Here is a 25,784-nt window from a genome sequence, read left to right as displayed (position 1 = left end):
AACATCACGTCATGACCTAAATCTCTGCCTGAGTTTATCCAGATCTCCACTGTGGCCAGAGTTTTCAGGAATCATCCTTTGTGTTGAGTTGTAGCTGCGTTTGTGTGTGAATGCGCCCAAACACAGAGAAATATCACAGTTCGTACCCAGGTACATGTAAACGTGGCCTAAGACTCTGGTTCCAGGTTCTGGTCCTCCGTCAAGCATTTCTGTCAGACAGTGTTTATGAATCTGTATTTTTCTTTATACTTAGAAAACAATAACTAATCAACCATTTTATTTATTTCAATCGGAAATTTTAACTAAAATTAATTTGCATAAAATTCATGCAATAAAGAAAAAGTTTTCTTAAAAAGGGAACAAATTGGTTGTTAAGTGATCTGTCTTATTTTCTATTGGATAATTTTGATTGGGCTTTAATTAAACAGAATTATGTTTAATCTAATTGCTCGAATAATTAATGGAACATATTAGGCAGAATACTTGATTACCACAACATTGGAGGTCCACGTGAAGCCTGGGCTGGACCATGAAGCTCAGATTAGAGCAGGAATGACGGTTGGTCCACAACATTCCATCTTCAAACACTAGTCATATTTTTCCCAAAAGTCCAGATAACTCTTCGGATCTGGACACACACACACACACACACACACACACACACACACACACACACACACACACACACACACACACACACACACACACACACACTTCTATCTCAGTTTGGGAAAGTTTCAGTTTTTCAAGGATTTAATTTAAATTATGATTAATAAATTCAGATTACACAGAAACTCTAATCTGTGAAGACCGCTTGAACTTTTAATAGTCTTAAAAGCGAAGAAAATATATCACTAATAGCTGCTATATCGTTTCTTTAATGAAAAAGTATTAATAATCCCAGATAAGATAAGAGTGCTTGGAGATGTTGACAGTGAGTCCAGGAGGGAAGAAGCACCTGAAGAGCTGAACACCAGAGTACAGATGTTCTGCCACATGTTCCACCTGTCAGTGTGTGTGTGTGTGTGTGTGTGTGTGTGTGTGTGTGTGTGTGTGTGTGTGTGTGTGTGTGTGTGTGTGTGTGTGTGTGTGTGTGTGTGTGTGTGTGTTCCCATAACTCACCTTTACAATCACAAGTTAATCCAAACGTGTGCAAATCCACGGGGTTTTCTCTTTCCCCAACAGTCTTTCCACAGCCTGTCCGCAGCTCCGCGGTCATCCACGGTCACCGGGACGCTGATGAAGCCCGGGATGAACGAAGGTTCCGGGAGTTTAGACGCGTTTTACTCCAGAAAGGCCTCAGAAAGTCAGCGGCTAACTCCGCGTTAGCACGCTACGCGAAGTCAGCTGCTGGTTCGATGATTGCATATCTGGATTTAAAAGTAAAATGTCTCACATTTGCATTTTAGACATCTTCTGAAATGACGCTAAAGTCGATGAAAGTTCCGTTTCACAGCCGCTAGATCAGTAGCGACGCAGTTAGGTGACGTGGAAAGTGTTGTTAGCGCCACTAGCCGCCGCGGCTAACTCTTTGGCTTGAAGTCAGTTTGAACTCGGCTGCTTAGCTGCTATCATGCTAGGTGGCTAACGGGCTAGTTTCTCATACTAACTTATCTTGTTAAAAACGATCCGTGTTCCGGATAAAAGTGGAAAACATGATGGAATATCAACAAAATGTCCGTATGGTTTCATCCAAAATAGTAAAATAGAGTTTAAAATCACTGAAAAGGAGCCAAAAGCTGAAATGATTAATCTATCAGCTAGCGTTAGCTTCTGTCCGGCTCCGGAGAAAACTTCCAGCTAACCGAGAGTCTCCTGCTCCCGCTGCCCGGCAGACTGCAACCTCTCCCGGCTTCCGTCGGTGGCTCCGCTCCAAAACTTCCAGTTAACCGAGTCTCCCGGTCCTTCTGCCCGGCAGACTGCAGCCTCTCCCGGCTTCCCTCGGTGGCCCAGCTCCGCTCCAAAACTTCCAGCTAACCGAGAGGCTGCCGGTCCGTCTGCCCGACACACCGCGGCTTCCCTCGGTGGCTCCGCCGCTCCGCTCCTGTTGTGCCGGACAGCCAATGGAGGCTCCGTCAGAGCTGAAGAGCCGGGCGGGCGGTACGAGTCCGAGAGGAGAGAGCTGCTGCCCCGGTAGGGGGGAGGGGGAAAGGGCAACAGGAGAAGGAGGGGGAACGGGGGGGGGGGGCTCGGGTATTTAACAAGTGCAAAACATAGACAAAGTGCATTGAGTGAAAAAATGAATTATATATATATATATAAGCATACCTATGAGGTAGGTACAGAAATACAGTCTGACTCATTATTAAATGAATAAAGTGAAAATCAATGGACTCAATTATCAAAGCAAATTTGTTCTATAATGATAATAATGCATGGGTTTTATATATCACCAACCACTCACTCTCTCACTCATTCACCCTCTGACCATCACCAACCACTCACTCTCACTCATTCACCCTCTGACCACCACCAACCACTCACTCTCACTCATTCACCCTCTGACCACCACCAACCACTCACTCTCTCACTCATTCACCCTCTGACCACCACCAACTACTCACTCTCTCACTCATTCACCCTCTGACCACCACCAACCACTCACTCTCACTCATTCACCCTCTGACCACCACCAACCACTCACTCTCACTCATTCACCCTCTGACCACCACCAACCACTCACTCTCACTACATTCACCCTCTGACCACCACCAACCACTCACTCTCTCACTACATTCACCCTCTGACCACCACCAACCACTCACTCTCTCACTCATTCACCCTCTGACCACCACCAACTACTCACTCTCACTCATTCACCCTCTGACCATCACCAACCACTCACTCTCTCACTACATTCACCCTCTGACCACCACCAACCACTCACTCTCTCACTACATTCACCCTCTGACCACCACCAGACCCACCCCTTCATACATAACCATATAGTGTTTACAGCATAACATCCCTTCCTGGAAGCCCGTCCTTGTTGACGAGAGCGATAAGCGGGGTTGAATTTAGAGTTTTGTCTAATAGAGCTGATATTGTTTTCAAAAATACAGTATTTGCCATCTTGAGGTTCGTCCAGAACATATGAGTGACGCTGCATGAAGTTTGTGGTATTTTTCTCTTGTTCTCACCAAACAAAGAAATTTCTTTATTTAACATTTAAATACATACAGTTTCCTCTGAGACTGAACGAGTCTGAACATTCTCACACTACAGGTGAATAAAGAACACACAGATGAGGATTAGAGTTCGTAGGTCAGGGGTCACAGGCAACAGCCAATCCGAGTCCGGCACGGCGAAGCGTTCAGGGACGGAGGGATTTTCTCTCTTTCAGACGCTCTTTAGCCCACTTCCAGTCCGGATCCAGACACCAGTCCTTCAGCTTAGTCTTCACTCTGGAACAACACAGGAACGTCCTGAGTCCAGTGAACGCATCAGCAGGGAACCACAGTATCCACACTACTTTAGTTACACCGTACAGTAAAGTATCCTGATGGCTTTCGCTGTAATCGAGTTAAAAAAACTGGATAAAAACACCAGAACATTGAAAAACATTTTAACCTGTCGAGTTTCCAAAGAAGTAACTCCTCCAGTAAATGTTTGGTTACTTAGAGCTTTGCTGAGATTACTAAAGTAACTCAGCCACCCTTGAAAGAAGTGATCAGTAACAGTAATCATTAACTCATTTTCAGTTACTCTGGTGTGTACTTCTGGTGCGTATTTGCAGAAAGTATTAAAGGAAATATTAGTAACTGGCACACGTTGTGTTAGTTACTTTTTGAGTAACTATGAAAGTAACCAGTAGTAGTGAGTGTAATAGAGTGGAGTGAGGTGACCTACAGGATGGCCTTGGTTTTGCAGCTTCTGGACGACTCAGTCACCTCCACGATTTTCTCAATACGAACCGGCGTCCTGCTGACGGACAGACAGCAGCTGGTCACTATGATCCTGGCAGCCACAGGAGCTGGAGGAGGAGGTGAATGGGAGGACAGGAGGTTAGGGGGAGGAGGACAGGAGGTGAGGAGGAGGTGACGGGAAGGACAGGAGGTAAGGGGGAGGAGGACAGGAGGTGAGGAGGAGGTGAATGGGAGGACAGGGGGTTAGGGGGAGGAGGACAGGAGGTGAGGAGGAGGTGAGGGGAAGGACAGGAGGTGAGGGGAAGGTCAGGAGGTGAGGGGAGGAGGACAGGAGGTGAGGGGGAAGACAGGAGGTGAGGGGGAGGAGGACAGGAGGTGAGGGGGAGGAGGACAGGAGGTGAGGGGGAGGAGGACAGGAGGTGAGGAGGAGGTGAGGGGAAGGACAGGAGGTGAGGGGAAGGTCAGGAGGTGAGGGGAAGGTCAGGAGGTGAGGGGAGGAGGACAGGAGGTGAGGGGGAGGTGACGGGAAGGACAGGAGGTAAGGGGGAGGAGGACAGGAGGTGAGGAGGAGGTGAATGGGAGGACAGGGGGTTAGGGGGAGGAGGACAGGAGGTGAGGAGGAGGTGATGGGAAGGACAGGAGGTAAGGGGGAGGAGGACAGGAGGTGAGGAGGAGGTGAGGGGAAGGACAGGAGGTGAGGGGGATAGAGGACAGGAGGTGAGGGGGAGGAGGACAGGAGGTGAGGAGGAGGTGAGGGGAAGGACAGGAGGTGAGGGGAAGGTCAGGAGGTGAGGGGAGGAGGACAGGAGGTGAGGGGGAAGACAGGAGGTGAGGGGGAGGAGGACAGGAGGTGAGGAGGAGGTGAGGGGAAGGACAGGAGGTAAGGGGGAGGAGGACAGGAGGTGAGGAGGAGGTGACGGGAAGGACAGGAGGTAAGGGGGAGGAGGACAGGAGGTGAGGAGGAGGTGAATGGGAGGACAGGGGGTTAGGGGGAGGAGGACAGGAGGTGAGGAGGAGGTGAGGGGAAGGACAGGAGGTGAGGGGAAGGACAGGAGGTGAGGGGGAGGAGGACAGGAGGTGAGGAGGAGGTGAGGGGAAGGACAGGAGGTGAGGGGGATAGAGGACAGGAGGTGAGGGGAGGAGGACAGGAGGTGAGGGGGAGGAGGACAGGAGGTGAGGAGGAGGTGAGGGGAAGGACAGGAGGTGAGGGGGAGGAGGACAGGAGGTGAGGAGGAGGTGAGGGGGAGGAGGACAGGAGGAGGTGAGGAGGAGGAGGAAGCGGAGGTGAAAAACCAGAGGGAGGAGGAGGAGCAGGTGGAGAACAAGAGTGAGGAGGAGGAGGAGGAGCACTAGCAGGACTGACCTGGAGACACCGGCAGCAGGAGGAGCAGCAGGAGGTGCAGTAGGAGTCCCACAGTCACCACAGGCTTCATGTTGGCTTCAGATGGAGGTCTGAGGTCTGACAGCGGCTTTTATCTCCACAGCACCTCCTGCAGAGCTGCTCTCTTCTCAGAAAGCCCACCGTGCTCCTCCTCCTCCTCCTCTTTCCCTTCCTCCTGCTCCTTCTGCTTTCTGCTCCTCTGCGCTACTCAGAAAGTGAAGTTCTCCGAAGTGAGGAACAATCTGTGAGCAGAACTGATTTAGCAGCTGTTAACCCTGTTAGTATGTAGCTGTTAGTATGTAGCTGTTAGCATGTAGCTGTTAGCATGTAGCTGTTAGCATGTAGCTGTTAGCATGTAGCTGTTAGCATGCAGCCTCAGTAGCTGTGAATAGCATTAGCATTCTGAAATAGCTACGTCAGCATCCAGATTAAAGAGCATCTTCCTCCAACTAACTGATGTAACTTCAGCTCAGGGGTTGGTACTGGTTCTGTTGGTACTGGTCCTCTGGGTAATAGTTGTGTTGGTACTGGTCCTTTAGGTACTGGTTCTGTTGGTACTGGTCCTCTGGGTAATGGTTCTGTTGGTACTGGTCCTCTGGGTAATGGTTGTGTTGGTACTGGTTCTCTGGGTACTGGTTGTGTTGGTACTGGTTCCCTGGGTACTGGTTCTCTGGGTAATGGTTCTGTTGGTACTGGTCCTTTAGGTAATGGTTCTGTTGGTACTGGTCCTCTGGGTTCTGATTCTGTTGGTCCTGGTTCTCAGTATAAAGACTCATGGAAAAGCTGAGCAGGAATCCAGAAGTTGTTTGCAGCGGCGGCGCCAGATATTTATTCTGCTGCTCTGGGGGATCTCGATCTTTCAGTGACGGTTCGTTGCACAGAACAGCAGCGCACATACAGTAAAAGCTCCGCTTTTTAAAACAATATTATGCGACACAATACAAGATATTTATCCAAAGTGATCAAGATTTACAGGTTTACCACTCACTGATGGAACCTGAACAGCAGAACGTCACTGATGGAACCCGAACAGCAGAACGTCACTGATGGAACCTGAACAGCAGAACGTCACTGATGGAGCCTGAACAGCAGAACGTCACTGATGGAACCTGAACAGCAGCAGGAAGCTAAACACACTGCAGCTTTTCATTTGGGCCTCAAACACACAGCCACCACCTCCTGCTGCCAGCCTCCACCTCCTGCTGCCAGCCACCACCTCCACCTCCTGCTGCCAGCCACCACCTCCACCTCCTGCTGCCAGCCACAGCCACCACCTCCACCTCCTGCTGCCAGCCACCACCTCCACCTCCTGCTGCCAGCCACCACCTCCACCTCCTGCTGCCAGCCACCACCTCCACCTCCTGCTGCCAGCCACCACACCCTCCAATGAGAGAACAAGATCTGCTCCAGTGATCTAATGACAGAGTAATAGAACCTGCATAGAGAACCAGGAGTCAGAGTTCAGCTCTCAAACAGTAAACAGCCAATAATCATCAGTCACCATGAGACGTCAGTTGTTGTGGTTCAGAACGAAGGCTTCCGGCCTTCAGTCGCGTTTTTTGTTGCAAAAAGTTGTTTCATTACTATTCGGCCCCGTTTACACGACAGGGAATACGAGGGGACAAGAAAAACTTTCTTCACTTTTGAGGGGTCGGTTTCAGAGTGTTCTGATCCTCTGTATCTACAAAGTTTTTATCTCAGCTCTAGTGTATTGTTCTCTACACACATCTTTGTGGTTTCATTACAAAATCAAGCAACAGCGCCCTCTAGGCTAGAGAACCATCAACTACAGAACCATCAGAAACATAAACGTCACAAACAGAACCATCAGCTACAGAACCATAACCGTCAGCTCCATAACTATTAACTACAGAATCGTCACAAACAGAACCGTGAACTACAGAACCATCAGCTACAGAACCGTTACCTACTCAGCTGTTAACTACAGAACCGTCAGCTAGAGAACTGCCTGCTAGAGATCTGTCAACTACAGAACCATCAGAAACATAACCGTCAGCTACAGCACCGTCAGAAAGAGAACCATCAGCTAGAAAACCTCTACCTACTCAGCTGTTAACTGCAGAACCTTCCACTACAGAACCGTTAACTACAGAACCCTCAGCTACAGAAATGTCAACTATGGAACTGTCTGCAACACAACCATCAGCTACACAACTGTTAACTACAGAACCATAGCTACAGAACCATTACCTACTCAGCTGTTAACTAGAGAACCGTTAACTAGAGAACCGTCAGCTACAGAACCGTTACCTACTCAGCTGTTAACTAGAGAACCGTTAACTAGAGAACCGTCAGCTTCAGAACCGTTACCTACTCAGCTGTTAACTAGAGAACGGTTAACTAGAGAACCGTTAACTAGAGAACCATCAGCTAATGAACCGTTAACTAGAGAACTGTTAACTAGAGAACCGTCAGCTACAGAACCGTCAGCTACAGAACCGTCAGCTACAGAACCGTCAGCTACGTGTTATAACATGACTGATGCCAGGAAGCAGCTGAGATATGAAACGAGGGTGAAACAGGAAACGTTTGTCTTCAGGTTTTTAATTCTCAGAACAGAAACCGTTTCTCAGACCAGCCGGTTCCTCTTCCATTATTTTCTCTGAAAACTTCTCTTCTCATTTTATTTGACTTCAGGAGAATCTTAGAACCTGACAAAGCTTTTCCACGGATCTGAAACTCGTCTGCCTAAAGTTAATTTGTGCTGCGATCAAAGAACTGCTGGAGAAATGTTGAAGAGCAATTATTAAATTTACAGCAGGTCACTACAGGTCATTAAAGAGCGTCAACCGCTCAGCTCTTTAACTTTAGTGTGTGTGTGTGTGTGTGTGTGTGTGTGTGTGTGTGTGTGTGTGTGTGTGTGTGTGTGTGTGTGTGTGTGTGTGTGTGTGTGTGTCATCCACCTCTCCAGATCTGTAACTTTAAACCAAGAAAAACTTTCAGTGACAAAACTTTGAACCACTCATTTGAACTTCATGAAGGATTTATAAAGTCCAGATTAAATGTTCCACTTCTCCCACAAACTGGGATTTAAATTAGTGGTTGTTTTTGTGTTTGGAGAGAAAAACGTTGTGAAAGCAGATTTGTGCCATTAAAGTGAAGCTGCAGATTGAAACATGTCCATTGAGGGCAGCAGCGAGTCAAATTCTTCTTCTGTGGTGTGACTGAAGAGTTAGAGTGACTCTCTACTCCACCTGCTGGCTCTCAGGAGGCTTTACCACCAGAAAGAACCAGGTGCTAGTTCAGAACCAGGGCCAGACTTAGCAACACATAAATCAGTAAGATGATGACAGTGACACACACACTGCATACAGAGCTGCCTCAGGTGCTTCATAGTAATACTATCAAGAAGAACAACACTAATAATACATGTTCTATTATATTACAAACCATTAACCAAAATACTAAACGGTATCAGTTGTTTTTTAGAATGTGTAAATATTATAGTGTAACTACAAAGTAACCCTCCTGGATCTCAGTACATTTGTGTTTATTATTTAGTTTTTGTTAGTATTTTTCTCTCCTGAAAAATGTTTCATTGAATGTGATGACTGAGCTCTGAGGACAATCTGTGCTGCTTGTGACAGTAGGGGGCGCTGTGAGACTGCAGGCAAATCAATGAAAAGACGTGATTTTAATGAAGTAATGTATATTATTAATTAATCTGGTACAACTGCTCACCTCAGCAGGTGAAGCAGCTTCAGCTTGGAGGTGATGCTCCGTCATGTAGGTGGAGAAGCCTGGCTCTGGTGGAGCTCCATGAAGGTGGAGAAGCTCTGGTGGAGCTCCATGTAGGTGGAGAAGCTCTGGTGGAGCTCCATGTAGGTGGAGGAGCCTGGCTCTGGTGGAGCTCCATGTAGGTGGAGAAGCCTGGCTCTGGTGGAGCTCCATGTAGGTGGAGAAGCCTGGCTCTGGTGGAGCTCCATGGTCCTGCCGTTGAGGTCCATGTCCACTATTACGTTGGCGCAACCGTCCAAAGACATTTTTTAATTTTTAAAAGTTTTTAATCATTAAGTTTATACCAGAATGTCCCCGAGGGGACAGTCAGACGAGTCTGGACGGTGAAGCAGCAGCAGCAGCAGCAGCAGCAGAAGAAGAAGAGACTCCACTTCCGGGTTTTCCGGCAAATCAAACTTGAAATAAAGAATTACGGTCGTATTTTATTTCCCGATTTTTGTTTAAGAAACTCATATCCGGTAACCGGAAACCATCCGATTTCCGTTTTTCAATTTTAAAATGAAAAACGGGAGACGGCTTGTCTCTCATTTTTCGTTTCCCAATATCAAATCGAAAAACCCAAATTAGATGGTTTCCGGTTTCTCGTTCTCCGACATCAAAACGAAAATCGAATGGCCGGAAGGTACACGGACCCTTAACACCAGTTCTTAGTCTTTCCACTGCCAAAGCCCCGGCCAAACAGGGGCTAAACAGGCCAAACAGGGGCTAAACAGGCTAAACAGGGGCTAAACAGGCCAAACAGGGGCTAAACAGGCTAAACAGGGGCTAAACAGGCTAAACAGGGGCTAAACAGGCCAAACAGGGGCTAAACAGGCCAAACAGGGGCTAAACAGGCCAAACAGGGGCTAAACAGGCTAAACAGGGGCTAAACAGGCTAAACAGGGGCTAAACAGGCCAAACAGGGGCTAAACAGGCTAAACAGGGGCTAAACAGGCTAAACAGGGGCTAAACAGGGCAAACAGGCTAAACAGGGGCTAAACAGGCTAAACAGGGGCTAAACAGGGCAAACAGGCCAAACAGGGGCTAAACAGGCTAAACAGGGGCTAAACAAGCTAAACAGGGGCTAAACAGGGCAAACAGGCTAAACAGGGGCTAAACAGGCTAAACAGGGGCCAAACAAGCTAAACAGGGGCTAAACAGGGCAAACAGGCTAAACAGGGGCTAAACAGGCTAAACAGGGGCTAAACAGGCTAAACAGGGGCTAAACAGGGCAAACAGGCTAAACAGGGGCTAAACAGGGGCTAAACAGGCTAAACAGGGGCTAAACAGGCTAAACAGGGGCTAAACAGGGCAAACAGGCTAAACAGGGCAAACAGGCCAAACAGGGGCTAAACAGGCTAAACAGGGGCTAAACAGGCTAAACAGGGGATAAACAGGGCAAACAGGCTAAACAGGGGCTAAACAGGCTAAACAGGGGCTAAACAGGGCAAACAGGCCAAACAGGGGCTAAACAGGGGCTAAACAGGGCAAACAGGCTAAACTGGCCAAACTGGGGCTAAACAGGCTAAACAGGGGCTAAACTGGCTAAACAGGGGCTAAACAGGCTAAACAGGTGCTAAACAGGCCAAACAGGGGCTAAACTGGCCAAACAGGGGCTAAACAGGCCAAACAGGGGCTAAACAGGCTAAACTGGCCAAACAGGGGCTAAACAGGCTAAACAGGGGCTAAACAGGGCAAACAGGCTAAACAGGGGCTAAACAGGCTAAACAAGGGCTAAACAGGGCAAACAGGCTAAACTGGCCAAACTGGGGCTAAACAGGCTAAACAGGGGCTAAACTGGCTAAACAGGGGCTAAACAGGCTAAACAGGGGCTAAACAGGCCAAACAGGGGCTAAACTGGCCAAACAGGGGCTAAACAGGCTAAACAGGGGCTAAACAGGGCAAACAGGCTAAACAGGGGCTAAACAGGGCAAACAGGCCAAACAGGGGCTAAACAGGCTAAACAGGGGCTAAACAGGGCAAACAGGCTAAACTGGCCAAACTGGGGCTAAACAGGCTAAACAGGGGCTAAACTGGCTAAACAGGGGCTAAACAGGCTAAACAGGGGCTAAACAGGCCAAACAGGGGATAAACTGGCCAAACAGGGGCTAAACAGGCCAAACAGGGGCTAAACAGGCTAAACTGGCCAAACAGGGGCTAAACTGGCTAAACTGGCCAAACAGGCTAAACTGGGGCTAAACTGGCCAAACAGGGGCTAAACTGGCCAAATGGGCTAAACAGGCTAAACTGGGGCTAAACTGGCCAAACAGGGGCTAAACAGGCTAAACTGGCCAAACAGGGGCTAAACTGGACAAACAGGGGCTAAACAGGCTAAACTGGCCAAACAGGGGCTAAACTGGCTAAACTGAGGCTAAACTGGCCAAACAGGCTAAACTGGCCAAACAGGGGCTAAACTGGCCAAACAGGGGCTAAACAGGCTAAACTGGCCAAACAGGGGCTAAACTGGCCAAACAGGGGCTAAACAGGCTAAACTGGCCAAACAGGGGCTAAATTGGCTAAACTGAGGCTAAACTGGCTAAACAGGGGCTAAACAGGGCAAACAGGCTAAACAGGGGCTAAACAGGCTAAACAGGGGCTAAACAGGGCAAACAGGCCAAACAGGGGCTAAACAGGCTAAACAGGGGCTAAACAAGCTAAACAGGGGCTAAACAGGGCAAACAGGCTAAACAGGGGCTAAACAGGCTAAACAGGGGCTAAACAGGGCAAACAGGCTAAACAGGGGCTAAACAGGCTAAACAGGGGCCAAACAAGCTAAACAGGGGCTAAACAGGGCAAACAGGCTAAACAGGGGCTAAACAGGCTAAACAGGGGCTAAACAGGCTAAACAGGGGCTAAACAGGGCAAACAGGCTAAACAGGGGCTAAACAGGGGCTAAACAGGCTAAACAGGGGCTAAACAGGGCAAACAGGCTAAACAGGGCAAACAGGCCAAACAGGGGCTAAACAGGCTAAACAGGGGCTAAACAGGCTAAACAGGGGATAAACAGGGCAAACAGGCTAAACAGGGGCTAAACAGGCTAAACAGGGGCTAAACAGGGCAAACAGGCCAAACAGGGGCTAAACAGGGGCTAAACAGGGCAAACAGGCTAAACTGGCCAAACAGGGGCTAAACAGGCTAAACAGGGGCTAAACTGGCTAAACAGGGGCTAAACAGGCTAAACAGGTGCTAAACAGGCCAAACAGGGGCTAAACTGGCCAAACAGGGGCTAAACAGGCCAAACAGGGGCTAAACAGGCTAAACTGGCCAAACAGGGGCTAAACAGGCTAAACAGGGGCTAAACAGGGCAAACAGGCTAAACAGGGGCTAAACAGGCTAAACAAGGGCTAAACAGGGCAAACAGGCTAAACTGGCCAAACTGGGGCTAAACAGGCTAAACAGGGGCTAAACTGGCTAAACAGGGGCTAAACAGGCTAAACAGGGGCTAAACAGGCCAAACAGGGGCTAAACTGGCCAAACAGGGGCTAAACAGGCTAAACAGGGGCTAAACAGGGGCTAAACAGGCTAAACAGGGGCTAAACAGGGCAAACAGGCTAAACTGGCCAAACTGGGGCTAAACAGGCTAAACAGGGGCTAAACTGGCTAAACAGGGGCTAAACAGGCTAAACAGGGGCTAAACAGGCCAAACAGGGGCTAAACTGGCCAAACAGGGGCTAAACAGGCCAAACAGGGGCTAAACAGGCTAAACTGGCCAAACAGGGGCTAAACTGGCTAAACTGGCCAAACAGGCTAAACTGGGGCTAAACTGGCCAAACAGGGGCTAAACTGGCCAAACGGGCTAAACAGGCTAAACTGGGGCTAAACTGGCCAAACAGGGGCTAAACAGGCTAAACTGGCCAAACAGGGGCTAAACTGGACAAACAGGGGCTAAACAGGCTAAACTGGCCAAACAGGGGCTAAACTGGCTAAACTGAGGCTAAACTGGCCAAACAGGCTAAACTGGCCAAACAGGGGCTAAACTGGCCAAACAGGGGCTAAACAGGCTAAACTGGCCAAACAGGGGCTAAACTGGCCAAACAGGGGCTAAACAGGCTAAACTGGCCAAACAGGGGCTAAATTGGCTAAACTGAGGCTAAACTGGCTAAACAGGGGCTAAACAGGCTAAACAGGGGCTAAACAGGCCAAACAGGGGCTAAACTGGCCAAACAGGGGCTAAACAGGCCAAACAGGGGCTAAACAGGCTAAACTGGCCAAACAGGGGCTAAACTGGCTAAACTGGCCAAACAGGCTAAACTGGGGCTAAACTGGCCAAACAGGGGCTAAACTGGCCAAACGGGCTAAACAGGCTAAACTGGGGCTAAACTGGCCAAACAGGGGCTAAACAGGCTAAACTGGCCAAACAGGGGCTAAACTGGACAAACAGGGGCTAAACCGGCTAAACTGGCCAAACAGGGGCTAAACTGGCTAAACTGAGGCTAAACTGGCCAAACAGGGGCTAAACAGGCTAAACTGGCCAAACAGGGGCTAAACTGGCCAAACAGGGGCTAAACAGGCTAAACTGGCCAAACAGGGGCTAAACTGGCCAAACAGGGGCTAAACAGGCTAAACTGGCCAAACAGGGGCTAAATTGGCTAAACTGAGGCTAAACTGGCCAAACAGGGGCTAAACTGGCCAAACGGGCTAAACAGGCTGAACTGGCCAAACAGGGGCTAAACTGGCCGAACAGGGGCTAAACAGGGCAAACAGGGGCTAAACAGGCCAAACAGGGGCTAAACTGGCCAAACAGGGGCTAAACAGGCCAAACAGGGGCTAAACTGGCTAAACTGGCCAAACGGGCTAAACAGGCTAAACTGGGGCTAAACTGGCCAAACAGGGGCTAAACAGGCTAAACTGGCCAAACAGGGGCTAAACTGGACAAACAGGGGCTAAACAGGCTAAACTGGCCAAACAGGGGCTAAACTGGCTAAACTGAGGCTAAACTGGCCAAACAGGGGCTAAACTGGCCAAACGGGCTAAACAGGCTAAACTGGCCAAACAGGGGCTAAACTGGCCGAACAGGGGCTAAACTGGCCGAACAGGGGCTAAACAGGGCAAACAGGGGCTAAACAGGCCAAACAGGGGCTAAACAGGGCAAACAGGGGCTAAACTGGCCAAACGGGCTAAACTGGGGCTAAACTGGCCAAACCGGGGCTAAACTGGCTAAACTGGCCAAACAGGGGCTAAACTGGCTAAACTGAGGCTAAACTGGCCAAACAGGGGCTAAACAGGCTAAACTGGCCAAACAGGGGCTAAACTGGCCAAACGGGCTAAACAGGCTAAACTGGCCAAACAGGGGCTAAACTGGGGCTAAACTGGTGCTACGCTGGCTCCACTTTGTTGCTGGGCCAGAGCGGAGCCAGAGAGGAGCCAGAGCAGAGCCAGAGCGGAGCCCGACGCGTCATCAGCTGGGGGCGGAGTTATCTCTGGAGGTATAGCTAAAAGGCTGAAGGGAGGTTAAACCAGCTTTCTGAAAACTGCAGCGAACACGGAGCCCCAGAGTGGTTATAGAGAAAAAAATAATGCGAGGGAACGATATAATAAGTCGTTCCCTGAAGTTAATAATACGAGGGAACGGGATTATTTAATCCGCGTTTGCCAAGCAACTCTCGAGATGCTGCAGAGCTCCACCTGTCAGTCAGCTACGTCGGATATAACTCAGAAGCAGTTTTCATGTCATTACGTCACTCCAAAACGTGAAACGTCACTGATTTCCACAATTTCGCGTTGACAGCCTCGTCCAGGAACCAGGAGACGGACTGTACCAGTGGTTCGGTCCGGGTCGCTTCATCTAGTCTGACCTGAACCTCAGATGCACCAAAGAACCAGAAGACATTACGTCTCTTCTTGTCTCTATTGGTGTTTTTTCACGTCCGTCTTACTTTAGTCCAGAGTCCCAGAGTGGACATAGAGGGACAAAATAATGCGTGTATGAGTTTGGGTCTTATTATTTAACACTTCAGCATTACACTGTAAATTTCTGCTACTAAAAGCTTCAACATGGAGGAATGGAGGTGTAGAATGATAGAACGCTGCTCTACAGCCGTTTCCATGGTAACCTAGGTAAACACTCTGATTAAAGTTCTCTTTCACCGTTAAAAGTCTCATTTTATGTCTATAAACTCCAGCTTTCATTTACAGTAGTTTGTAGTTTGTTTTTTAGTTGCTGATGAACCAAAAGTATTTATTATAAAGAAGTTCTGTGGATTAGAAAATAATATCAGAGCGTCTCGGAGCGGAGCGCCCCCTGCAGCCTCACACTGCCTTGCTCAGCGGTTGCAGCTCCTCAGCCGGCGGTCAGAACGTGAAACAAGACCTGGACGTGACGTTAGTGATAATAATGTCACCATGAAAAGTGTGGAAAATAAACTACAATGGAAAACTGCTTCTGATTTATAGCCGACGTAGCTGACTGACAGGAGGATCTCCAGAGCCGCGGCTCCGCGAAAGCGGATTAAATAATCCCGTTCCCTCGTATTATTAACTTCAGGAAACGACTTATTATATCGTTCCCTCACATTATTTTCATTTTTTCTCTATAACCTCTCTGGGGCTCCGTGTTCGCTGCAGTTTTCAGAAAGCCGGTTCAGCCTCGCTTCCGCCTTGGAGGTAGAGATAGCTCCAGAGATAACTCCGGAGATAACTCCGGAGATAACTCCAGAGATAACTCCAGAGATAACTCCAGAGATAACTCCAGAGATAACTCCAGAGATAACTCCAGAGATAGCTCCGGAGATAGCTCCGGAGATAACTCCGGAGATAACTCCGGCGATAGCTCCAGAGATAGCTCCAGAGATAGCTCCAGAGATAACTCCAGAGATAACTCCAGAGATAACTCCAGAGATAGCTCCAGAGATAACTCCAGAGATAACTCCAGAGATAACTCCGCCCCCAGCTGATGACGAGTCGAGCCCCAGTCTGGCTCCTCTCTGGTCCAGCAACGAAGTGGAGCCAGTGTAGCACCAGTTTGGCCGGGGCTTTGGCAGTGGAAAGACAAAGAACTTGTGCTAAGACTGGCCCTGGACCAGAACTAGAACCTGGTTCTTTCTGGTGGAAAAGCCCCCAATCAGTGGAATTGCACCTCTGATAACCCCGAGGCCAGCTGCGGAGCTACTTCTACCTCGGGAAGGAAACATAAACAGACTTCGGAATCACTCCAAAGTCGATCAGAACAATAAAATCAAAGGAGGACAAGTTGAGTTTGGATCATCTTTTTATTGGTCAGGTCATCCAGCTACCAAACCTTCAATACTTAAATAAAAATCTGTTAAATACGATCTTCAGAGAAGAAACTAAAAGCAGAAACTCAGTCACGCCTCAAAACAAACGATCCGTCCTAAAACTGGAATCACATCAAACGCAGGAAATGAAATATGACACTGACGCTACAGTCTCATCGCTGTGTCCCAGCGGGGGCTGTGATTGGATGGTGGGGGGAGGGGGCGGGGCCTCAAAGCCCAAAGGTATTCTCTCCGCTGTAAGCCACGTATAAAAATCCGTCCTCGTCCTTCTCCTTCTCGTACAGCTGCCCCATGGTGATGCTGCAACGGCACAGTGAGCGGTTAGCACCACCTCCTCCACCATATCCTCTAACACCCCCCCCCCGTCTAACCTGGACTGCGGCACCGTCTTGTCCACGAAGAGGAAGATGGCCTTCTCCGAGGGCAGCTGGATGCGTTTCCTGATGATCCACATGAACTGAGCCACTGTGATGTCCGACGGAACCAGGTACTTCCTCTTATCGATGTCCACAATCTGTGAGCCGGAGACCTTCTCCACGATCACCTGAGAACACATACAGCTCAGGACACGGTCCAGTCAAGGGTCTAGGACAGGGGTGTCCAACCCCGGTCCTCGAAGGCCCCTGTCCTGAATGTTTTAGTTCCTCCCTGCTTCAGCAGACCTGACTCTAATGATGATGTCATCACCAAGGTCGTGAAAAAGCCCAATAACAAGCCTCTCATTGTAACCAGGTGTGTTGTAACTGGGAGGAGCTAAAACATGCAGGACAGGGGCTCTCGAGGACCGGGATTGCACACCCCTAGTCTAGGACAAGTGACCCCCCCCCCCCCTCACACACACACACACACACACACTCCCACTCACCGGGACCCGGTCGGGGTACTTGTTGCGGATCTTGGCAGACTCTATGCATCGATGTTCTGCAGGAAACAGAACAGGAGAAGTTAGAGCCACGTGGAGACTGACCGCAGTTTGTTTAGTGAACTCCTTTATTGAAATGTGGTGCTACACTGCCCCCTGGTGTTCAGACGTGGTGCAGACACTCCTCTCAGTAACAGGAGAGAGGAGCTGGACGCAGCTGTTCACAAAAGGCGTGTTTCCACCGCACAAAAAGTGCAGGAATGGACTGGTATAGTTCGTTACAGTTCGGGTTTCCGCCGCAAAAATTTGGGATTTTCCATAAAATACCGCTCCAAAGGGTGGACGCTTTTCCGTTACCCCTCCGTCAGGGTACTCAGGACCATGTTTGATGAGCCGTTTGCTGATTGGTCAGTGATTCACAACACGCCCTCAATATTTTAATATGTCGGCTGTATGAATCCTCTGTTGTTCACAGATTCAGCTTTGCACTGGTTGCTTTTGTGGTTTAGTTTTTTGCTGCGCAACTTTTATTTTGGTCCCTAAAGAGCAGATGCGAGGCAGGATGGAGACCGGGACTCTGGAGCAGACGCTACGGCTGTAATCGATGCGCTATCGAGTCCGCTCGTCGCGATGCGGTGCTCCATTGCGTGAACCGCTGCGTGCCGCCCCGGAGCTGGTCCGAGACCCGAGCCCCGAGGTCCGTGATCTCTGCCTCCATGCGGAAGTTGCAGCCGTCACAACAAGCGGCACAACACCGGCACCGACCGGCTTTGTGACACCCGCGTGCGCTCCGGTGTCACAAAGCCGGGTCAAAGTTCGCTCTCCCGGAACCAACACGGAAGTTGCAGCTGCAGCTCTGTGGCTGCAAAAAATAAAAATAAAATAACTAAACAACTCGTGCAAAGCGGAGGATGTAAACAACAACAGAGGATTCATAAGGTCCAGATCGGTCGCCCCGGCTGAGAGTACTGTTGCAACGTCACGTATCTGCAGAGCTCTAAACCCCGCCTACATTTGAACCCTCTTCTCTGCGGTGGAAAAGCGACCCAAATTTCGGTCGTGGTCTGCTTTGCCGTACCGTTCCGAACCGCTTCGTTCCTTCCCTGCACTTTTTGTGCGGTGGAAACGTGGCAAATGAGAAAGTTTAAGCTGTGTTAGGGAGTAGGAGGCTCCGCCTCCTGAGCTGCAGCTCCGCCCCCGCTGTTCGTGTGACTACTGTAATGATGTCACATTCCTGCTCGTTCACAATCCGCCTACATTTTAACCGTACTTTCTGTGTCCGGGTACAGAAAGTACCTTACCGTAGTGCAGTGGGACAGAAGCTTAACAACCCTATGTGTGTGTTTCGTTTCCCCCTTGACTCGCAGGTCCAGAGACCTCCATGTCTTCATCGATGTGCGTCCAGGTCTTCATCGCGGTGTGTCCATGTCCTCCAGAGTTGTTTTGTGTCGCATAACAAAAGACATCACTGGAGTTTCGCCTTGCTGTGACAACTCCACCCACACTGAGGTGGAACTCTATTCTAATGGAAAACGGGTTGATTCGGTGCTAGTGGAAAACGCTGAGTGATCTGAAGGGTGGACAGTTAGGATGCAGGTCATATGTCAGAACCCAGAGATCAGACAAATTTCTGCGAGGAAGAAGTTGAAGAAGAGGAACATTAACTGAAAGAAGAGAGCAGACCCGAAACCGCAAGCTGCCGAGGCCTTGCTGGTGTGGAGCCAAAATGTGATTCCCTTCCAAAAACTGATTCCCTTCCAAAAACTGATTCCTGTCCCCAGGAGCGCCCTGCCTGGCTGTGGCTGGAGACGTCGGTTCTGTCCGTACACTAAACTGTATGTACATGGTAACAACTCAGGTGTTAACATCTCATGTTTCATGTATGCAAAAAATAAAAAGATGATTTAATAAGGAATGACTTGCAGCTCACATACAGCCTTGCATGTCATTTACGTGTCAATAATGATTGTTTACAGTGTTTGAATTCAATTGAGATCATTTACCAATAATTTACATGTAAAATAAAGACATTATAGATTTTATATCGCTTATCACATTATATATATATATATATATATATATATTTACATCCTGTAAATCCTGATAAAAGCCACTCCCATGGACGGGTATCGGTTTTTGGCACGTTTTGGCCGTTTAACCGTGATGCTGAGGCCTCTCCGGTTCTCACAGGCTCAGTACCAGCGGCCGAAGCCCGGCTCGACCCAGCGGGTCGGCCCCAGCCCTGGCTCGGCCCCAGCTCCGGGGCCTGGCTCGGCCTACCGGGTCGGCCCCAGTTCTGGCTCGACCCACCGGGTCGGCCCCAGCTCCGGGGCCCGGCTCGAACCACCGGGTCGGCCCAAGCCCTGGCTCGGCCTACCGGGTCGGCCCCAGCCCTGGGGCCCGGCTCGACCCACCGGGTCGGCCCCAGCCCTGGCTCGGCCTACCGGGTCGGCCCCAGCGGCCACAGAGGAAATGAAAAGTGACCCGGCACGAACCGACATTAGTGAGTGTTTACAGCGGCGGCCATGTTGGAGCTGCTCCGGGATCCAAACAAAGACTCAACAACAGACCACAACCCGCCCCGGACCTCCTCCTGAGCTCCTCCGCACCTCCTTCCCCATCAGCCCGGCTCACTGCCTCCCTGCACTGCCATTTTCCCACACACACTCAGTTTATCGTCCTCACCCAGCGAGTGGTCCTCTTTGAACATCCATTTCATGTTTCCGGGCGGCTGTAGCGTGATGCTGCGGGTCGTAGTCTCCTCCGGAGGTTCCTCTGGAGTCAGAAGATGAACTTTAAACCGACACAGCAGCCTCACAGCAGCCTAACTTTGACCCTTCACCTCTCTGAACAACAACAAAACACAGCCGGACAACATCCGGGGCTTCTCTGTCCTCCAGCCCGAGGTGACGTCATCAGGAACCTACCACTCCAGGAGGGGTGCAGGGGGAAGGGAGCGGGATAAACTATTTTTTTAATCGGTAAATAACTTCTCTTAAATACAGGATGTAGGACTACCGCCGAGCATGAGTTTATTTTGCTTGAATTTCAGCTCATTTCCGCTTTGGGTGTTTGTATTTTACGGGTCAATCTTTGGGTTCGGTTCCCGCGGAGTCGTGTGTGGTCCCGCCCGCCTTCCCTCACTGGAAACACTGGGGCAGGTTGTTGGGTTGTTGTACTTTGGCGTTTGTCCACAGGGCGGCGCTGTGTGTGCAGGGTCCACTCCGTCTCCTGCAAACGTCTCCGTTACAGTTACATCCATTACAGGTTACAGGAAACTGATTCAAAAGTATATTTTATTGTATTATGATGAAATTCTACTCCTCCGAGTCACCTCAGTTCACGACTTTCTAATGTCTTTTTTCTACAGGTGACAGATTTGAAACAGACCAGTCGAGGCTCGAAGGTTCTCCACCTTTCAAGACCTGAAGAACGAGAACCAATTCACACATTTTGCGAATTCTTTCACTCGTTAGATTCAAATTATAAATGTAGGTCAGTGGTTCTGCAGGCAGTTTTACAAAACAGGAACTTATATTATCTTCTTCTGCTGCTTTCCTAGTCTCTAATCTCGTCGGTCAGGTCAGTGAAAGGTCTGAAGTTAAGAACACCATCAAAGTGCAGCCGAGAAGAGAATTATTGACTTTGTCAAATAAAAATCCAGAAGAAACAACGTGCTTGTTTAAGCATCTGCGTTATGTCATTACGGATTCAGACGGACATCAGAGACGAGAGGACGGATTTGGACATCAGGATTTAATTGTCTTCCAAACATTCTGAGGATTGGCCCAGTTCATACAACAATATCTCAAGTAACAAAACACTGTTTTTTCATTTCAGAAAAGTTTTGCATCAACACAACCTCCTCATTTATTTTTTTAGCCTTCTAATTTTTTTTTTCTTCAGTGGCCCTAAAACTCTTCCGTATTTTTCTGATCAATATCACAACTTCCACCCACATTCCTAAACATTTGCTCCGCTCCGCAGTCATATAGTCTTCCCTGCAAAGACAGAGGGTGGAGTCACAAGAGCGAGGCGGTGCACGCTGCGCCCTGTAGCTTTGCTCTGGGCAGCTGCTCACTTCGCCCAGAGCAAAACCCCCCACTGGTCAGCAGAGAACGATGGGTTCTAAACATCCCCAGTGGGAGAACACAGACATTCACTCGTTATTACGGTGACTGTCAAAATAAAACCACCAAGTTAGATTGTTATTAAGGTGACTGTCAAAATAAAACCACCAAGTTGGATTGTTATTACGGCGACTGTCAAAATAAAACTACCAAGTTGGATTGTTATTACAGCGACTGTCAAAATAAAACTACCAAGTTGGATTGTTATTACGGCGACTGTCAAAATAAAACTACTAAGTTGGATTGTTATTACGGCGAGTGTCAAAATAAAACTACCAAGTTGGATTGTTATTACAGCGACTGTCAAAATAAAACTACCAAGTTGGATTGTTATTAAGGTGACTGTCAAAATAAAACCACCAAGTTGGATTGTTATTACGGCGACTGTCAAAATAAAACTACCAAGTTGGATTGTTATTACAGCGACTGTCAAAATAAAACTACCAAGTTGGATTGTTATTACGGCGACTGTCAAAATAAAACTACTAAGTTGGATTGTTATTACGGCGAGTGTCAAAATAAAACTACCAAGTTGGATTGTTATTACGGTGACTGTCAAAATAAAACTACCAAGTCCAAAAGAATTTGGACTGGGAGTTATGACCCCGCGGAGGAAACGTTGTTCTGATTGGCTCTACTGAGCATGTGCAGAAGATCTCGCTACTACCAACATGAGGGCCGGAGAGGGACTCACGTTCAGCCCTCAGACCCACTTTAGATCACCACCGATTAAAACACGTGTATTTATAATATATTGAGTGTACTTGAATAAATGAAATGTATTATGTTTTTCACTTTATATATGAAGCTTGCTGTCTTGCTACATCTTGTATTTTGATTTGTTAATAGGGTTAGGCGAAACAAGTGTTTAACTTCAGCCTAAACCCTTTAGGTCTGTAAAATTGTCAATCTTTGCTCTTGCTTGTTTTATTTTGTTGACCACCGACCGGAGAAGTAATAATATAAATTAAAAAAAAAAATTATGTCATTATAATTTTAAAAATGTGAAGTTCATAGCGCTATTCTGTAAAGCCTTGTAATTCAATGTATTTTTCGAAACTATTTCCATTTCATTGCAAGTAAGGGTTGCTTCCTAAATTTAGTTCAACACAAGGGCACCAACATTATACAATACATCTTTTTTAATATATTTTCAGAACTTATATTTCAAATAAGTGTTAACAGATTTCCAAACCATAAAAATGAAACAAAAACATAAAACATTAGATTCATAATATACAATCAAAAAAGGAACTTTTCTATAACACTATCATCTGTTTTCCAATGAAACATGACCGACCCTGGAACATGAATAAACCCAGAGCAGTGCACTGGTCTCTGCCTCTTTGTTTAACACAATATTTCAATTTATTTATTTATCAGGGACAGTACAATATACATAGAAAATCTGATGTGTTGCACATAGAGTATGTAGCTCGACACTAATCTGCAACTCTGGTCCCTGGAAGAACTTTTCAGAGGGTAAAAGAGGAAACAACAGTACATACAACACCAAGATACATCAGACAAGCAGAAATACACTAAATACACAGAGTAAATATCTGATTCACAATTACCTGTTATCATAAAACACATTCCCTCCCTCCCTCCCTCCCTCCCTCCCTCCCTCCTTCACTACAGTAAAACACATTTCCTCCTTCCCTCCCTCCCTCCCTCCCTCTCTCCTTCACTACAGTAAAACACATTTCCTCCTTCCCTTCCTCCCTCATTCATTCATTCATTCATTCATTCATTCACTACAGTAAAACACATTCCAGCCCTCCCTCCCTCCCCCCGCCCTCCTTCACTACAGTAAAACACATTTCTGCCCTCCCTCCCTCCTTCACTACAATAAAACACATTCCCTCCCTCCCTCTCTCCCTCATTCATTCATTCATTCACTACAGTAAAACACATTCCCGCCCTCCCTCCCTCCCCCCTCCCTCCTTCACTACAATAAAACACATTCCCTCCCTCCCTTCCTCCCTCCTTCACTACAATAAAACACATTCCCTCCCTCCCTTCCTCCCTCCTTCACTGCAGTAAAACACAGTCCCTCCCTCCCTGTAGACATAGTAGTATTTCATAAGTGGGTACATTCTTGTCTTGTTTTCAGCCCGTTTTTAACCTTTAAGGTGAATAGTCTGGGAGCTGTTATCATTTTTAATGTGTTCCAGGTGTGACTACCTTTTATTGAGAATGCCTTTTGTCAGAATGTGGTTTATCGGGGGGGTATTTTACAGTTGGTAGTGACCCAGCTCCTGGTGACTCTGCTGCTGTCCTGTTTTTTGGATAGAACCAGAGAGAGGCTCTGCTGCTGACTTATGGAAGCATTTGAAGGTGAATTTCAGAAAACCGAGGTCGATGAAACTTTTGAAACTCAGGAAATTATACTTTTTGATGACTTTACAGCGATGCCACCTAATTGGTTTTTTTATCCAGGACTTTAAAGGAGACATATCATGCTTTTAAATCCTTCCTTTTTACATATAACTCATACAGTTGTGGTCTATATAAAGCGGAACTGCAATGCTTGGGTCTGAATTCCTCATTATTAGAGCTCCACGGGCCCCTTTTCTACCCCTTTTCTGATGTGCTTCTGAGAGCAACTCGTTTTGGGGCGGTCTCTTCATACCCCGCCTCCTCTCCAGGTTGCAGCGGTGACACTCGGTTCAACTCCACCCTGTTCGGCCATCTTTGTAGTTTGATAGAACAGATACAATTATCTAGCGGCGCAGAAACTTTATATTCACACATTATTTACAAAATGTCAACAAGGGAAGATTTGTCCATCCAGCCATACATGTTGGAGCCAGAGTCGGACCCGGCGGAGCCAGATGAAAATGACCATGATGCAGCTGCAGAACAACGTCTTCATATGGATGTAACGCAATGGTGTGTTACTATATTTACACTAACTTCTCCATCCATGCCCACTACTACAATACTGCCTGTATTACAACGACTATTTAACACAGAAGTTACATTCTAATCTAAAACGAGCACACAGCGCTAACATATGAAGACGGTGCAACTGCTAATGCTAACAAAACAATGACAGGGACGTCTTATCATCACACTTTTTAGCGTTATATACAGCTTACCGAAGTGCTCTGTTCGTCGTCTCCATAGATAGAAGGAACTGACCGCTCAATCAGACCAAGTCTTTCGGCAAATCCTTCTTTATACTGGCGGAGGTTGCTGAAGCAGTCGTCCTTAAAGTGCTTCGCGCACACAAAAATGACCTTACCCACAGATGTGGGTACATTTCTGTGAAAAATAAAACTCAACCAGGCACTTGGAAAAGGTTCTGATGCTGGGAGACGGTGTAACGAAGCTTGTGGGTTACTACATCCAACAACCGAACATTTCCACTTATCCTCTCGTAACTTCGGTTGGACTACAAAATCGCAGCGAGAAACAAAAATGGCGGATTGCTCGAAACGTCGATGTCCTAATTTGGCAGTTCCGCTGAGAATACTGTGACGTCATTGTTCAAAAAACGTAATAGAGAATAGAAAAATCGAAACCGATCGCAAAATATGACCAAAACAGAATATAAAGATATCAACGGAGCACCTGAAGAGACTACTTTGAACTTTTCTGTACTTCTAAACACTCTAAATATACAACAACATGCATTTAAGGGCTAAAAAAGTGGATTTAGCATGATATGTCCCCTTTAAGAGTTTGATTGTATAAAGACCCAATGTGTTCTGGGAGGAGCCGCTGGAGCCGTACTGTCAAATCATTGTCCACAGACATGAGGATTCCTTCCTCAGTGCTCATGAGCATGAATGCTTCAAGTTTCTTCTGGTCAAAGTGCTCCTGAGTCTTTTTTTTACAGAAGAGTTTTAGGGCCACTGAAGAAAAAAAGAATTCGGAGGCTAAAATAAACAACTCCCTTCGTGCAATTCAGAAAAAGTCGAAAATCAAAGTCGCGATTTCTTTTCACCGAGAGACGCCACGAAGTTCTGCCCTGAAGCATCTTTTCACCACTTGCAACGTATTTTGTAGAAGCAGTCTGGCATGTGGATGGGCGGACTTCGTGAAAAAACTTTTTTTTCCACCGTGAAAAAAAAGATCTCGACTTTGATTTTCAACTTTTTCTGACATGCGTGAAGTTTTTTTTTTGTTTTTTTTAGCCTCCGAATTCTTTTTTCTTCAGTGGCCCTAATACTCTTCCGTAGTTTTTTATGAAATTTACTGTTGAGAAACTACTCATATATTGGAAGTACTGCTTGATTGTTCACACACTGTTCCCCCATAGTGACGGATCAGTCCCCTCATCATTGCTGGCTCAGCACAAATCTCCTCTTTCTACAAAGTTCAGCTCCGTTTCATGAATGTAGAGCTGAATCATCTAGAATCTCAGTACATTTCTCATATGGAGCAGGTCTCCATCATACTCTTCATTATATTGAATATAACAATCTGATCCATCCTGACATCAGTCCGACCTGCTTGGTGCTGCTGGATCTGGGTTCTGAGGAACCAAAAGACAAAGTTTACCAGGTATGTGGCGTTGCATCACACTATTATTCAAGTTATGTAATTTCATGTTATTTGCCA

At 47.7% G+C, this 25,784-nt stretch overlaps 2 protein-coding genes across 2 annotated transcripts in view; both read right to left on the bottom strand.

Annotated features, from left to right (window-relative positions):
• The window catches only part of ppfia1 (PTPRF interacting protein alpha 1), a 34,317-nt gene extending 32,276 nt beyond the window's left edge, over nt 1-2,041 (bottom strand). Inside the window, 1 exon segment of the mRNA XM_080458525.1 lies at nt 1,123-2,041. The gene's annotated coding sequence lies outside the window, so the exon portion shown is untranslated.
• A 14,135-nt stretch (nt 2,042-16,176) lies between these two features.
• On the bottom strand, nt 16,177-19,990 carry LOC308126267 (gamma-aminobutyric acid receptor-associated protein-like 2). The gene is made up of 4 exons (XM_080490512.1): nt 19,768-19,990; nt 17,086-17,141; nt 16,592-16,764; nt 16,177-16,520 (listed from the first exon to the last, which is right to left on the bottom strand). The coding sequence occupies exons 1-4, from the start codon at nt 19,799-19,801 to the stop codon at nt 16,430-16,432; spliced, it is 354 nt and encodes a 117-aa protein (XP_080346638.1). The 5' UTR covers nt 19,802-19,990; the 3' UTR covers nt 16,177-16,429.
• Between the last annotated feature and the right edge of the window lie 5,794 nt (nt 19,991-25,784).

Source organism: Lipophrys pholis (assembly GCF_963383615.2).
Source record: "Lipophrys pholis genome assembly, chromosome: 2".
Taxonomy (NCBI): Eukaryota; Metazoa; Chordata; class Actinopteri; order Blenniiformes; family Blenniidae; genus Lipophrys; species Lipophrys pholis.
Note: the sequence above shows the minus strand (reverse complement) of the source record. Positions and strands in the feature narration are given on the sequence as shown.

Bases quoted from the DNA above. Each gene is read 5' to 3' on its own strand.
- LOC308126267 (XM_080490512.1), bottom strand. From the start codon at position 19,801: ATGAAATGGATGTTCAAAGAGGACCACTCGCTGG. The intron at 16,765-17,085 runs GTGAGTGGGAGT...ATGTGTTCTCAG, and splicing joins AGTACCCCGACCGGGTCCCG to GTGATCGTGGAGAAGGTCTC. The intron at 16,521-16,591 runs GTTAGACGGGGG...GTGCCGTTGCAG, and splicing joins AAGACGGTGCCGCAGTCCAG to CATCACCATGGGGCAGCTGT.